Here is a 16,401-nt window from a genome sequence, read left to right as displayed (position 1 = left end):
GTCAATATTGACTCCTGGTGACCACAGAACCCTGTGGTTGTCTTTTGGTAGAATACAGGAGAGATTTACCATTGCCATCTCCCATGTAGTATGAGATGATGCCTTTCTGCATCTTCGTATATTGCTGCTGCATGATATAGGTGTTTCCCATATTCTGGAAAGTAATATTTCCCATATTCTGGGAAACATACTAGCGGGGATTCAAACCAGCAACCTCTGGCTTGTTAATCAAGTCATTTCCCATACCAACAGAAAAATCCACAGACAGAGCATTACCAGACTGTTTGTCCCTAGCATTTGAAAATCAGTGGCATGCTGGTAATGAACATGGAAGCTCTATGTTTATAACTCATGGCTATGGTTTATAACTCATGACAGTTGTGAACTCCATCCATGGAGTTCACAACTGTCCATAGACCAATTCTCCACAAATATGATGGGCTGGTTCAGGCATCACGTGAAGCTACAGTTGAATCTTGGGTCTGTGAACCATCTCCTAGTCTCAGGATTTTGTGCTCCCTTGAGCCCTGCCTGTGCACCAACTGAAAGAATTCTATTTCTGTCTGCAGCTAGAAACTAACCAAAAATCTGTCATGACATCCAAACCAACCTACCTTGGTTTATTGGCGCAGTGGTAAAACTGCCGCCCTGTAACCAGAAGGTTACAAGTTCGATCCTGACCAGGGGCTCAAGGTTGACTCAGCCTTCCATCCTTCCGAGGTCGGTAAAATGAGTACCCAGAATGTTGGGGGGCAATATGCTAAATCATTGTAAACCGCTTAGAGAGCTCCGGCTATAAAGCGGTATATAAATGTAAGTGCTATTGCTATTGCTATTCTGACCCAAGGGCTTGAAATAAACTGAGATACAAAACTCACTCCAAACTTTGGTTTATATCTTTGTTTATTTCATGCACTTTGGTTAGAATAAACCAGGGCTATTTAGTTTAGGCATTCTGACGAATCTCATTTTCTTCTAATGGTAGATGAAAGTTGAATTCTTCCAACTCATGCATGGGCCTGGAAGGGAAGAACGTATATTCCTAAGGTTCCATGAGATTGTGGTTCTACATGACACCTGAACCAATCCTACATTTGATCTTCTTAAAAACAATCTTTGTTCACGGCTATTACAACATCCTATAGCAATAAGATCATTATGCATTTCATGAAGTAATATTTCCGATCATTTCCATGATCCCAATGTGCATCGTCTTTTGAGTGATTTGAGACAGAGAATAATTTATGTTCATTAGAAATAAATAATGTTCTATTTACACAATATTTAAGTCATGTCTCTGCTCCCCAATTACCTTTTCTAAACTAAATAGCCCATTTAACTTCCCTATGAAAAAGTTGCTCTGTCTGCTGACATTTTAAACCACCTTTTTCTATACATTCCCAGCTTCACAATATCCTATCCAGGACACCCAGAAATCCATATGTTAGTCACCACAGATTTATATAATAGACCTGTAATATTTGCAATTTCATTTTTCATCTCTTTCCATGCACTACCAGTCAATGCACTACCAGAGCACATTGAGCCGACATTAACTGAACTTTCCCTAGTGACCCCAATATTTCTCATCTGTATGTTTGCAATCAATTTAGATCTTCATCAATGTATGTGAAGTGAGTATTTTAATTAATTAATTTAGCTGCCAAGTGCATCACTGGTTGAATTTCTTCTTCAGTTATTTTGTCCTGTTCCCCATGTTCAGAAAGGACCTTCTGGAACTTATTCATTTTCTGCTTCGGACTTCACCATCCTGATTTGGTACAATCCGCACCTTTTCCACCATCAACGTCAGATCACTTGTGAATTATAGCAATTTGTATTTCAATACACATTACTGGTAGACCCCACTATTTATTGTCTGATGAACAAACTGTTCAATTATTCTCACCTTCTAATCCTTGCCTTTTAATCAGTGCTCAGCTGGGAAGAGAGTTGGTCATTATAAAATTGCTGGAAGAGCTTGCTCAAACATCTTTGGAAATCTAAGTACCATACGCAGAGTATACTGAATCACCCTTAAGTACATGGGTCAACAAGAATGACATCTAACCTTCTTTCCCAAGTTCCTCAGCAAAGTATGGGTCATTCAAATCAATATCAGATGGGCATTCGTCTTCAGTCAGTATTTCTTCAGCAGCAGCCTGAAATACATTGCATTTCTATTACTAAACACTAGCAATGTGTTAGTAATACAAATAAATGTCATATTAAAAACCACAAAGCTTTCAAATGTGACTTTCAAATAGTAGCCTCAGGGTACAGACTCTTAACACAGGAAGAAAGTATTTCAATTACCACTTTCACTGAAAATCAACTACAGGACTGCAAGCATTACAGGTTGAGTATCTCTTATCCGGACTACTTGGGTCCAGAATTGTTCCGGATTTCTCCAGATTTTGGAATATTTGTATAATGAGCTATCTTGGGCATGGGATCTAAGTCTAAACACAAAAGGTTACTGTATTTTATAAAGACAGAGCAGGCCCCAACAGAGCACCAAAACAGACGCCAACAGAACAGGCCCCAAACTGAGCATGCACTCTTTGCTCTCTCTTGCAAGGCAGGGATGGAGGAGCCCCCTTTGCTGCCTCCTGCCAGGGGAAGGCCAGTTTAAGGGTTAACCTGAGGGAGTCCAGGTTCCTAGAGAGGCAACTGGGAAGAAACATTTGGCACAGGCGCCTTCCCTCCTGGCCCCTCCCCAAAGAAAGGAGCCTTTGTGTCTTTTCCTGCCCATGGGATCTGCAGCCCACCCCCCTTGAAGAAGAGAACTCGGCGGTTGCCAATGTGAGTGGAGTGCGTGGGGACCCCAGAGCTGCAGTGGGAGGCGATGCAAGGGAAGAAAGCAGGGAGTGGGCTTGGGACAATGGAACCAGGGGAGAAATGTCCCGGGTGGGCAATCAAGGCATGAGATGTGTGCAGCCTTCTGAAATAAGTAAGTTTTGACTGCATGTTTCAAAACAGCAAAATTGGGAATCTGCAAGCGAGTGAGCTGAGGCGTTTTGTTCTTTGTTTTTGTTACAGCGTGGTGTCCAGATTTTGGAGCATTCCGGATGTCTGGATAAGTGATACTCAATGTGTATTACAGGGTTCATGAACAATTCCATGTGGAACTTTATGCACAGGAACAATGGTTTTTAATCTTTTGAATGATTGGTACCACTGAAATTGGGCATTGTCCTCCTCCCCTAACAATGGATAGTTAAGCCTGCAGTGGACAGGAAACTAAGAGGTTTACAATAACAATCTACCTTCGAACTTCCTTATACATTAGCTACTAAACTGCCCAGAGTTAGTAACAACTGCCCCTAAACAAAATGGCACAGCTACTCTTCTCCAACTTAACAGTGCAGCCAACATGGCTGGCTTAAAAAAAAAAAAAAAAGCAAGCAGAACTGCTAGCTGGGCAAAGCGACAAAGATAGCAAGAATACCACAACCCAGGCCCAAATCAATAGCAGTTGCCCTGAAGGAAGCAGATATGGTGCAAGTTTTCTTAGGGAGTCATTGGAGACATATGTTATTTGAATTGTGTTCAGAATAACCATGGAAAGTGTAGTCGAGAGGAACTAGCATTGCAGAGTGCTACGGTGTCAAGTCTGAATTTGGGAAATCCAACAACAACCAAGCAGAATACACATTAGCTCAAGTTGATCTTAAGATTTGCATTTAGAACTTGAGCTTAAAGCTCACCGAGTAGCTTAAGGCAAGTCACTAACTATCAGTCTAATGTACCTCTCAGGGTTGTTATGAAAATAAAAATGACACAACCCCATGCATCCAGTCCTGAGCTTATTGGAAAAATAGACAGGATCCAAAATATGACAAATTTAAGTTTCTGAAACATAGTAGTCAAGGAAGCAATCTTAATAAGTTAATTCAGAGGCAATTTCAAGAACCAAGAATTTGTAAACACCAAATTTGAGGTCATAAATACGTTTGAGTGTTATGCAAGAGCACTGCATTTTCAACACCACTGATCGAATAATCACAAAGGTACAATAAGGTTTACCCATTAGGATTGCTAAATCAACATTTCCAAAATATAGTGTACTTCAAAGCTAGTTGTTGGAGCTAGGACCCTAACAGCATCAGCTGCCATGTCTCATAATGATCATAGCAGGGGGGTGGGGGTGGGGGGTTAGAGTCATGGATAAAAGTGCTGGACTCCTCCCGTCTTTCATCTTCCAGTGTTAGCCTTCATTTTGTCTTTCCAGAGATGGCTGTTTGTTTTGGTCTTCAGCCATGAGTCACATCTTAAATTAAGCTGCAGGCTTTTTCACATTTGTTTGTAACCTTTTCTTTAAATAAATCCTTGTAGTTCTTCAATACTCAACAACTGTCTCAAGACCTCTTGCTTTGCTGCCTTCTCACCAAACTGGTTTTGCTTTGCTATTTGGGGACTGAACTGCCATTCTTCCCCCACAGTTGTCTCATTCTATGGAGTGCCTTGGCTAGCGTATTCTGAAATAATGGACAACCATATGGAGCCAAAATGCTCTCAGAGTCAAAGTCTAGCTTAAAATGAAGGCATTTTTGGCAACCCTCTTGTTGACTTTACACAAACAATGGAGAAAGTCAATCATTATGGAGACATTGCCATCATTTTTCCAAAATAATTTCAAAATGTGCATTTCTTTGAAGACTTTCCCAGTGTTAAAAAAGATGTGCTTCTAAAATTCTGCAGGCAAAATTTGCTCATTGCTTAGGACTTTGTACAAAGCTATCATTCTCATCCAAGGCTTGGCAGCTCTAATGCAAAGAGATTTCAGCAACAAGAATAACCATCCCCTTTAGCATCAACTTATCAAGGACACAAGATCAAAGGAGAATTTTCTGGATGGGTTAATTACATTTAGTTTCCTTTAATCACAACTCCCTTTTCATTTTACTTGACTGCCAAAGAAAGATGAAGAGTACTCAGGCCAGCTATGACTAATGCTACCTTAGTCAATCATTTGCCTACCCTTACTTATGCTTTCTGTAAGTATACCAAGTTCTTTAATTTTTTTTTTTAAAAGACATCCAAAGGAAGAAAACATACAGTTGCCCTTGCTTAAGAACAAGGACTACTTGCTCTGGAGGAAAAGAAACTGTGGATGGCACACAATGTGTTTTGGGGACAAGCTTCTCTGAAGGACAGCTCACATCCACCACTACCAATGCGGCTAGCACTTTTGCTGGGGACGAGTAGATATGTGCCAGAGTGTGCTTGTTGCTGGTGTCTGATGATGTCTGGGCCTGGCTAATGCCCAGCATAAACTGTGTCAATCCTAGAAAAAGCTCCAGAACCATCACCTGGAACTCACTAGATTTCCATAGCAGACATGCAGGGATTCCTTAGCACATGAGTCAATGTGGGAAGGGTACTTGACTAGCGCATACGTTACCTTCTGCTTTTTCTTCAGTTTCTTTTTCTCTTTCTTCTTTTCTAAAAATTGCTCCCATGGCGTTTGTTTATCCTTTCCTTCTAACTTGTTTCTTACCATTTCTTCAGCAGTTTCTTTAAGTCCTACAGCCAATCAGAAAATAGATTAACTCAAGAGGATCCAATTAAGATTTATTTACTAGTCTGAAAGGGGAGAAACATCACCCCAGTGTTAAATCATTAGCAGAAGTAACAGATGATAAAATGTCATATGGAATATTTCTTCTAGGATTTTCCCCTATAAGATTTTGCAGAGAATTCCTACTAAATAGGTTGTTAGGCAAGATTAGAGTGTGGAGTCTCTAATATGTGGATAATACCCATCACTCTCTCCCCCTGCCCTGCCTTTTCTTTCTCACACAGATCATATGATCTTGGTAATTTCTACCACTGGCCATAGTTCAAGTCTAAAGACAAGTTCGACAACCTAAGATATCCACACAAGAGTGAAGTACAGATCATCAATGGACACTCATTTGGCATGGATAGAGATTACCCTAATAGCTGGCATCTAGCCTCCCTTTGTCCCTCCCTTAACAGCCTTGGGGTGCTCCTAGATCTTCAGCTGAGCCTGGAAACACAGGTTGCGGTACTAGGTAAGACTGCCTTCCATCTGGTAAAAAATCCACAGCCTTTTCTGTTCGTTGAAGACTTCGAAACAGACACTAAAAATATGAACCTCAGAGTCAGACCACAGACTCAACTTGGAAATGGTTAGGGAGCTTCAACTAGCATGAAACATGGCAGTCCCAACTGGACTGGTCTGCCGAACACATCACACAAGCATCTGCACCAATTCCCACCACCTAGCAGGCAGGCACTGCAGCTGTTTTGGACTTAACAGGGCTGCATGGATTATACTAAAATCTGTGCATACATCAGCGCCCAGAATGCAAGGGGGTGGGGTGGGCGGAAGGATCTGCAAGTGAGTTGGAAATCCCTTAAGGTATTAAAGGTGAAATCAAGAAGAAATGAGAAACTATCTATTAAAACCCCATGTTTTAATATTTTTTTTAGGAAACTCATGTTCGAAGACTTGAAAAAAGACCCGGTTTCTGCAAAAATATCACATGCATGCAATGTTCTCTTATTTATTACACCTTTACTACTATTTTGGTTAGAGAAGGGAACTTGCTAAATTAGTTACTTGAAGTGTAACAGGAAATCCAAGTTTCAAAGCTTCAACAGTAATTTAGTTTCTTTAAAAATATTTACCACCACAGACTCCACACAAACCTATTCCAAAAACTATTTTAAAGGAAATATTACTGGGGGGGAAATGTAAATTAGTCAAATAAGTATCCTTTTATTTGGCTGAATTTATCATGTTGCCTCATATACTAGTTTCTATTAGTAGCTTTCAGAATTGACAGATCAAAAGAACAGGAGGTTACTATTCTCTACCCCTGTATGCTCCACAGGGAGCTGTAACCATCAGACCATTTATGTAGATGTTCATCTCTCTGGTGCCCTTTTGTTACGTTTGTGTTTCGAGGAGAAATCTTTGAGTAAGCATTTCCGGACCTGTCAACAGCTGGAAGCAGATAAGTGATATATTAAATGCTTGGTTGAAAGAAACATCCTTCTTTCCCCCATAGCAAATGACAACTTCATAAAGCCTACAGGATACACACACTCCATACAATTGTATGCTACCCGATCCAAGTCTCCCCATTCACAAAAGCCTAAAAAGGAGCAGGAAGCAATTAAAAAACCAAACAAAAAAGCAACACAAACAGCAGTTACCTACCAGGAAATGCCTGGTGTTTCACATATGCGTTAGGGCTTTCTTACCCCCCCCCCAGTTCCTGCTGCAGTCCTTTGTACCCCCCCAAATCTGCTCCAAGAATTGGGGGACCCTTTAGAACACTGCGTTGCACAGGCAAATGCAGGCAGAGTGGTAGTGGTACAGTCACACACATTTGGATCCAAGTCTTAATATAAAATTACTACTTTAGAAATGGCAGCCTGGGAAAAATCATGGAAAACTGATTTAAAGTTCACTGCATGTTATGTTTTAAAAGAAAATTATTATAAAATGATGTATAGGTGGTATTTGACACCTAAAAAATTGGCATTAATGTATAAAAATGTTTCAAACAAATGCTGGAAATGTGGACACTCTGAAGGAACCTTTTTTCATATGTGGTGGTCTTGTAGGAAGGCTAAGGCCTTTTGGGACATGATATATAATGAGTTAAAGAAAAAAATTTAAATGACATTTCCTAAGAAGCCAGAATCCTTTCTGCTGGGAATAACACAAGGAGTGTTTTCTGCAACCAATTCAACATTCTTTATGTACGCTACTACGGCGGCCAGAATAATATATGAGCAGAAATGGAAGAGTAATGAACTGCCTTCAAAAGAAGATTGGCTGATAAAAAATTTGGAATATGCGGAGATGGCAAAACTCACAGCACTGATAAGATATCAAAATTTGGAATGTTTTAAAGAAGATTGAAAATCATTTTTATTATACTTAAAGAACTATTTTCCTAATATTGATTTTATAACAGGGTTTGAAATTTAGTAATAATAGCAGGTTGGGTAAATCAAAATCGAGTTTGTAAGGTTTAAGATATATGTTTTGAATTACTATTACAGCAAGGGTTAATTCTATAGTTGGTGATTCACGAGGAGGTGTGAGTGGGAAGTCAATATTTGTTTAATGTGATCTGAATGTTAAGATACTGTTAAAATCAATAAAAATTTAAACATGAAAAAATTACTACTTCATATACACACAAACTTGGTTCAGATGTAATACCAAATCGTGGTTTGGTGCTGCTATGAGAACAAGTCTTGTGCTCATGTGCACCATCTGTGAGGGAAAGAAAGCTAGAGCACAAGACCCGTAATGGTTATTACGATATTATTTGTGAAACAGTGCTTGCTCAATTCTCAGCTTCCTTTCATAATGGACATTCAGTAGAAGGCCAACTAGTTTTCTTTCTTGGGGTTAGCTTAAAAAGAAATGAATGCTTCACTTTAATAGGATCCAAAGCAATCATTCACCTGGGAGTAAGGGAACTACATACACTACTAGAGCTTTCTTTGCTCATTCTTCCTACAGGAGTTCTGTTCCTAGAAAGAGAGAAGTTGCTTTGTTTTTTAACTGAACCTTTAAGAGGCTATACTGTGCAGCTGCAATAGTGCTGTCTTGGTTTTTCAGGCCTGGGAAAAGATAATTGTTACAACCAGGAGAAGATTGCCTCTTTCTCTAGGAGTAAATAGTTGTCTTATCGTTTCCAAGACATAATTGTCCTGAATGGACTTGTGGGTATTATAGGTCCACTGAGACAAATTAAATTAAAAATGCTTAACATGTTCCTATAACAGTAAAACTAATCTGGGGAGAGGGGGACATGAAAAAGCTACTTTTTGTTGTCTAAAAATTCTTCAGTACCAGTAGTGTGATGAGAATATTACAGTATAATAATATATTACAATCACAATACTTCTGTAGCAAAAGACAACCATAGTTATTCAAAGTAAAGCAATCAGATCACTAACACAACTACAAGTATAAAAACATTTTGAAATAGTATAGGCTGATGGCCAGGTAATAGCTTTGCAGATTTCTTTTGAAGAGGAATAATGTTAGGTGTGGTTAGAACACCATTCCTCATCAGAAAGAGTCCCAATAAAATGGAAGCATTTTCCAGATTTCTTATTCAACCAGCTGCCTAGAGAATGAAATCAAATTGCTTCATCTGGAGAAGCAGAACTTTGACGATAACACAGCCTTTTTATGATGCCAGAAAAGGGACTGAACTTCCCGTACAAGATTAGATTGCCTAAGCAACTACTGCTCAAACCATTCCCAAGAATGAAAGTGACTGTCTGATAGATCAAACTGTACAAGGATGAAGAAAGAAGCAACTGTTTGCTTCAAACAGAGTTTACGGTTGGAAGCTGGAAGATGCACTATATGCCTATATTCAACAATTAAAAAGGAAAACAGCTACCCAAAAAACCCTGTATTTAGCTGTCAGGAAATCCAAATACTGCCGGTTCAGTGGAACTGCCATAGATAATGAACTACTGCAGAGTTTCCTAACTTTTAGAAGAGAATAGGGTTTTGGTGTCCTTCAAAGGAATAAAAGGATAATTCAGGCAAAATATAATGCAGACATAAAGCACAGAACTGAAGAGTGATAGAAAAGCATGGTGAACCAACTGCTCATTCACAAAGGCTGTTTCACAAAAATGATTTGCTTTCAACTAACTCCCCCAACAGAGGCTGCTTCCCCAAATATGGTGCCTTGTGATGGGACTGGAGGTGGAAAGATTTCATTTGCACTTTTGCAGACTTGTGTTTCATAGTCTAATGTGGCACAGATCCCAGTGTCAAGCTGCTGTATAAGAATGCAGTCTCCCCACATGGAGGCAGCTGAAAGTTACCTTACACATCAGCTGTTTACATGCAGCAGCCCCAAATTATTCTAGTCTCTGAAGTCATGGCAGAAGTCAGGGGAGGGGAGCTGCTTGTCTTGCGATAGAAAGCATGATAGTGTCCCCTTTGCTAAGAAGGGTCCACTTTGGTTTGCATTTGAATGGGAGACTACATGTGAGCAGCACTATAAGATATTCGCCTTAGGTGACGATGCCATAACTTAGCAGAAGAGCATCTGCGTGCTTGCATGCAAATGGTTCCAGGATCAATCCCTGGCATCTCCTGGTAGGGTTGTGAGAGACTCATTCCTGGAAACTTGGAGAGCTGCTGTGAGTCAGTGTAAACAATACTGAGCTCGGTGGACTAATGGTCAGACGTTGTATAAGGCAGCTTCCTATGTTCCTAAGTTATGTATGCATGCATACAACCCAGTATGGCACAGGTGGGCTGAGTGGGGATGTCAAGGAGGAAAGGGAAGCAACGAGTTGCATCCACGCGTTTGGTAGTCCACTGCAGCTGCCAAGCTGGATGTTACAAGTTGTTTGTTCAAAAATGGGCTTGGCTGAGCAGCTACAGCTGATAGGGACAGCATGGTCTGCAAGCAGAGACAGCATGGTCTTGCCAAGCAGAGGTGTTCTTGGGCATTAAAAAAAGTTCAGGAAGGAAAAGTTCAGCACTTCCAGCTTTCACCATGATTAAAGCAACCCGGTGGAAAACAGCCACACTTGCTGAGCATCTCTCTTTGCCATACATGCACTGAAGGCATGAAGCCACACTTTGGCATATGTATTTATTTAGATCAGGGATTCTCAATGTGTGGGTCCCCAGATGTTACTGGACTTCAACTCCCATAATCCCCAGCCCCAGCAGCCTTTGGCTGGGAATTATGGGAGTTAAATTCCAATTACATCTGGGGACCCACATGTTGAGAATCCCTGATTTAGATATTGCCCAACCAAATTGGCTCAGCACAGTTCACAATGAAAAACGTATCTCGCAATCCCATCTTATTTTTGGGAAAATCCCCCAATGCTATAGAAATCAAGTTTTTGTTGTAAACCGCCCAGAGACGCAAGTTTTGGGTGGAATAAAAATATGTTAAATTAAATTAAATTAATAAAGTCCAAGGAAAGCACAAAAGGCACTCTTAGCTGCTTTGCAAAGCAAATCCTCTTTTCCCAGTATCACGTGAGGAGTTGGACCAGACGGCATACAAGGAATTCCCCCAACTCTGTGGTTCTATTATTTTCCTCTAATATACTTTCATCTAAATATGCACATAGTTCAAGAGTCATGAGAAAACTAGCAAACAAAATTATTAACTGGCCTGTACTAAAAATGGAAACAGAAAATTAGCCTTGAACATTGGCGTGAACAATTTACCTGGAACCCACTTAATCTCCATTTCCATATCTGTTTCTTGGTGCTTCTTTTCTTTTTCCTGAATAGACTGAATGAGTTCTCTGTATTTTGCAATCTGCTCTTCATCATCCTTGGGGTGATGTTTATATTTATCACTGTCTGCTGTGCATGTTGCACCATCATCTTTGAGGAAGGGGGGGAAAGGGAGAAGATGCAAAAAAGTACTTAAAACTCTAATAGTAGACAATACAGCTGAGATAGGTAGGCAATGTCGACAATACAGCTGCAACAGGTTAACAAAACACATCTAGGAAATTGGTTCATTTATATATAACAGTACACTAGCAGTATGTATACACATGTGTTAGGACAACAGCTAGACTAACCGACAAGTTCTGACTGCCAGGGCTTTTTTAAAACGTGCAGCAAGACTCAAAACATGCAGTTCCCACCAACACAAATTCAGTTCAAAAAACCATTTGTGCAGTTCAAAAATTCAAGTCTTGCAAAAGTTGAATTACATTAAAAGTAAAGTGTGCCGTCGAGTCAATTTCGACTCCTGGCGCCCACAGAGCCCTGTGGTTTTCTTTGGTAGAATACAGGAGGAGTTTATCATTGCCTCCTCCCGCGCAGTTTGAGATGATTCCTTTCAGCATCTTCCTATATCGTTGCTGCCCGATATAGTAGCATCAGGGATTTGAACCGGCAACCTTCCGCTTGTTAGTCAAGCATTTCCCCATTAGATGATGTAAAAAGTGACTGATAGCAATACGACACCCAAGTGAGTTGTCCAGGTCCTCTAAATCCCAGACCCTGATCCAGTATACCCACTTCTTCCCCTCTTACCAAAGACCCTTCCCTCCACTCCTACTCCCCAAAATTTCTCATCAATGAACATAACGCTCATCTGCAATCGTGCTGTACAACTCCCAGTTCTGAGGATTTTCTATTTCATGGAATAAGACTCTCGGGGTTTTCCTGGGGGGAAAACCCTGTTGACTGTGCATTAAGTACACGATAGCTGGAAGCACAGGAATTTGACTGCATCGCGAGAAGCTCCTTCCCTGGTCATAGCCTTTTAGTGTGTTCCTGGATTTAGACTTGTGTTGGAAATGAAGAGTGGCCAGCAACACTGGCTGACATCCTGACTAAATTACTCAATAGAACTACTCAGGAGTTGCTTTAAACTACTAAATTTCAACAGGATGTCCTTTTGTAAATTTAGCCAGCTGCTTTTCACCAATTTGGTGAGATGTTTACAGCTTTTCCAAAATATTTACATTCTCTTATTGAATTAGAACTCAATTTAGCTTTTGAAAACAATAAAACAGACTGCATGTACACACATACACACACACACCTTTTTTAATAAATACATATAAATGAGTAAGAAGTACAGAACATTCTTTCCATCTGATCTTAAGAAAACCAACATTTTTATTCAAACAGCTGAACTTCATTCCACCACCACCCCCGTGCTGCTTAGTGCCACAATAAACACATTGCCTAGAATTCTGTCATGTATCCTATAACTCAATGAATAAAACAGAAGAACATGTTGAAGAAATGTCTGTGTATTTCCTACTAAGAAGCTTGTTTCAGAAAGCATAATTAAATTCGAGAACTTTCCGGATTTAAAATACACCAAAAACTCAGCAGCCCCTCCTCTCAGGAGAAGTTCCCGAGCCAAGCAAGAGGCGGTGAGTGTCAGGCAATCCTGGAAGGCAGCCAGCTGGACCAAGACAACAGGCTGGTAGGTAGCCCTTCATCTGGGAAGAAAGATAGAGGTGGAGCTTCCAAAAAGAGGGGAGGCCAGCTGAGGGAGTCCAGGCAAGGCAGAGGAGCCTACCGAGTTCAAGCCCTCCTTACCTTGCACCCCTCCACACTGCTCTCCTTTGTCTTATGTGTTGGCTTTATTTACAGGTGTTGGTTTTTCAGCATTTGTATAGATAGATAGATAGATAGATAGATAGATAGATAGATAGATAGATAGATAGATAGGATCCAGACCAACAGGGCCTTCCCTTTCCTTCATCCCCACAATTCCACACCCAAAATGTGCTCAATGACTAAGGAATCCTCTAGAACAGCAAGCAACAAGCGACTGAAGTTGGAATAGGGAAAATCACTGGACCACTTTGCGTGAGTATATAAGAAGTAGTATATAAGAAGCTTTCTGCTCATGCAAGGTACCTTCATATCGAAGCCATTGCCTTAATATTGTCTATATCATTGTACTTTTCTTTTGCATTCAAAATTCAAGTCATAATCCACCAATGCACTGTATGCAAGAGGATTCATACTACAGGCTCCTCTGGTATCCATGAACATGTACAAATAGAGAAAGATGGCAATGGTTTCACTGACCTTACTACTACACTGGTGTGCGTGTCACTAATATTCTTTCAACTGACAACAGTGCCAAACCACACAAGCCCATAAAATGAATACCATCAAACATTATTCAGTAATACTCATTTCAGCTGGCAAGACTCAACTTCCATAACCCACAGGGTATTAAGTTGTTTTACAATTGCACAATTTCAGGAGCCCAATTTCCAAGGAAAAGAAACATTTCCATGAATAACAAGAGCATTAGCTACAGCAGCAACTGTCCAATTCTTCCAACGGTTCAAAGAAAACTTATTCCAATCACATACATAATCAGAAGTCTTGGTTACACAATGATGTGATTTAATGTGAATTGTTCCAGTTTAAAAGCCTGAATTTATTCACCTCAGAGAAAGTAAAAATTTAAAGGAAACTGAGAGATAAAGTCATAAAAATAACATTTGTCAGAAGCTAACAAATTATACACAGCTTGGAGGCAGAAAACCCTATGATAAATTAACTGAAAACTTGTTGCTGTTCATTTCATTATATTTTGCACTCCTACATGCCAATTTATTTATTTCTATTTAATAAATAAAAATGTAGAATGCAGTTTAATGCAGAACCATTTGTATTTTTTTTTCCTTTAACCCAAATGAAAAATGTGCTGGATGTGTACAAGTGAGTTTTAAACAATTAAAAAATCTCACAGAGCAGAGGGAAATAATACTAAAAAAAAATCTTTCAGAAGCAGAAAGCAGAGCTGCATTAGAATGGTTTTGTAATGTAAATACGTCAAGCCAAATACATTATTTGCAGTATTTAAAAAAACTTTTAAAATTGGGTTGGTCAATAAATAATCTTTTGAGGGTTTGTAAATGACATTTCATCTGCCAACTACAGCAAGGCTTCACATACTAAATTTCACAGTGTCTTCTGGTGAAGCCGTCTACAGTCAACCAAGCATCCTGTAGCACCTTAAAGACTAATTAAAGACTAAGAGAAATTATTTTCCCTCTCACACAACACTAGAACCAGGGGTCACTCCATGAAATTGATTGCCAGGAGGTCTAGGACCAACAAATGGAAGTACTTTTTCACACAACGCGTGATCCACTTGTGGAACTCTCTGCCACAGGATGTGGTGACAGCCAACAACCTGGATGGCTTTAAGAGGGGTTTGGATGACTTCATGGAGGAGACGTCTATCAATGGCTACTAGTTGGAGGTCTGTGGGCCACCTCCAGCCTCAAAGGCAGGATGCCTCTGAGTACCAGTTGCAGGGGAGTAATGGCAGGAGAGAGGGCACGCCCTCAACTCCTGTCTGTGGCTTCCAGCGGTATCTGGTGGGCCACTGTGCGAAACAGGATGCTGGACTAGATGGGCCTTGGGCCTGATCCAGCAGGGCTGTTCTTATGTTCTTAATATTTCAGAATAAGCTTTCATGGATTACAGTCCACTTTATCAGATCCACAAAGTACCATCCTCCATTGACAGATCTCTCTCTCTCTCTCTCTCTCTCTCTCTCTCTCACACACACACACACACGTGTACATGGGGTCAAAGGGCTATGGGATTGAGGCAGTACAATCAGCAATCATTACTGTGTAAAAGTTAAAATGCAACAGATAAGTACAGTGACGATTCATAATAGCACTAACAACGGACAAAGCAGTCTCCTTGGCTAATCTCAGTTAAGTAAGTTAAGTACTGAGATAGGGAACCACTGTCCTTCTTAGGGCTGGAACTGGTGCACCCAAACCTTTCAGTGAGTTTAAACAAAAAAGCAATCATCTGATTTTATGTATTTGCATTTTAATAAAAGTGAGAACAAAACACAGCATCCTAATGACATTAGTCATGACTACAGCTAATTGAAATTAATGGGACTTAAGTTAGTCATGTCTAACTTAGAGTTGATCCCCTGCTAACTGAGCAAAGAGGCACCTTGTTCAAGTGGTGATTCTCTTTATTTAGCAGAGGGAGAGCAATGGGCCCTATTCAACACCAGCACAGCATCCCTCCAATGGCTGAGGCTGGTGTCTATCTTGTGTTTCTTTTCAGACTGTGAACCCTTTAGGGACAGGGAACCATCTTTATTTATTTATATTTCCATATAAACCACTTTCACTGAAAACTGGTATATAAATATTTGAGGTGGTAGTAGAGTTGGTAGTGACCAGCTACTCTAGATGCTGTTCAGTGTTTACAACTTCATTTAAAAACTTTTAAGCCTTTCTATTATATTAAAATATGATTTACTTTAACATCAAAGACAAAATCCCATAGTTCTGAGATTCAATAAGGAAACCAACAGAAAGCTATCATAAATCATATTTGCTGTTCTGTCACTATTTTCGCAAAGTGGATGTACTAGTTTTCACAGCAATATGAGTTTAGATTTATAACCAAAATAATCCTTCATCTCATAACCAAATGGCAATCCAGTTGGGAAATATCATTTCAACTCATTTGTAACTAACAGTTCTTGTTTAATTGAACCATTTTAATATTCCTGCTTTTTTGTTGTAATCCTAAAGAAATGTGTGTCTTACTTGACAGTTGCAGTAGGCGACACATTAATAATAATAATCTCTTTATTTCGGTCAGCGACCAGCACGAAGGCGCCACATTTCTTTAGTTTTACAACTAAATATTACAATGGTTCCTTTAAACAAGAACCCTGTCCTTAGTTTCAAATCAGTTCAAGTGAGCTTTCCCAACTGGATTGCTATTTTGTTAAGAAGTGAAGGATTATTTTTATTCTAAATCCAAACAATTGGTTTACTAAGAGGCTACACTCCCCCATAAATCTTTCTTTACATAGTTAAATAAATGTTTACTGTCCGAAGGAAATATCTTGGAAA

General features: G+C 39.8%; 1 protein-coding gene across 7 annotated transcripts in view; it reads right to left on the bottom strand.

Annotated features, from left to right (window-relative positions):
- Positions 1 to 16,401, bottom strand: part of ESF1 (ESF1 nucleolar pre-rRNA processing protein homolog) — a 62,433-nt gene that overhangs the window by 14,676 nt on the left and 31,356 nt on the right. For 6 of the 7 annotated variants that reach the window (XM_053284592.1, XM_053284594.1, XM_053284591.1 and 3 more), the window contains 3 exons: positions 11,225 to 11,386; positions 5,408 to 5,529; positions 2,072 to 2,162 (listed from right to left, as the gene is read on the bottom strand). In XM_053284592.1, coding sequence (XP_053140567.1) covers positions 2,072 to 2,162; positions 5,408 to 5,529; positions 11,225 to 11,386 — 375 coding nt within the window. Of the gene's footprint in view, positions 1 to 720; positions 1,020 to 2,071; positions 2,163 to 5,407; positions 5,530 to 11,224; positions 11,387 to 16,401 lie in introns of those variants that run through there. The other variant, XM_053284597.1, reaches the window with a different exon arrangement.

The sequence above is a fragment of the Hemicordylus capensis genome, chromosome 1 (assembly GCF_027244095.1).
Source record: "Hemicordylus capensis ecotype Gifberg chromosome 1, rHemCap1.1.pri, whole genome shotgun sequence".
NCBI classification, from domain to species: Eukaryota; Metazoa; Chordata; class Lepidosauria; order Squamata; family Cordylidae; genus Hemicordylus; species Hemicordylus capensis.
This window is presented reverse-complemented; position numbering and strand designations above follow the sequence as displayed.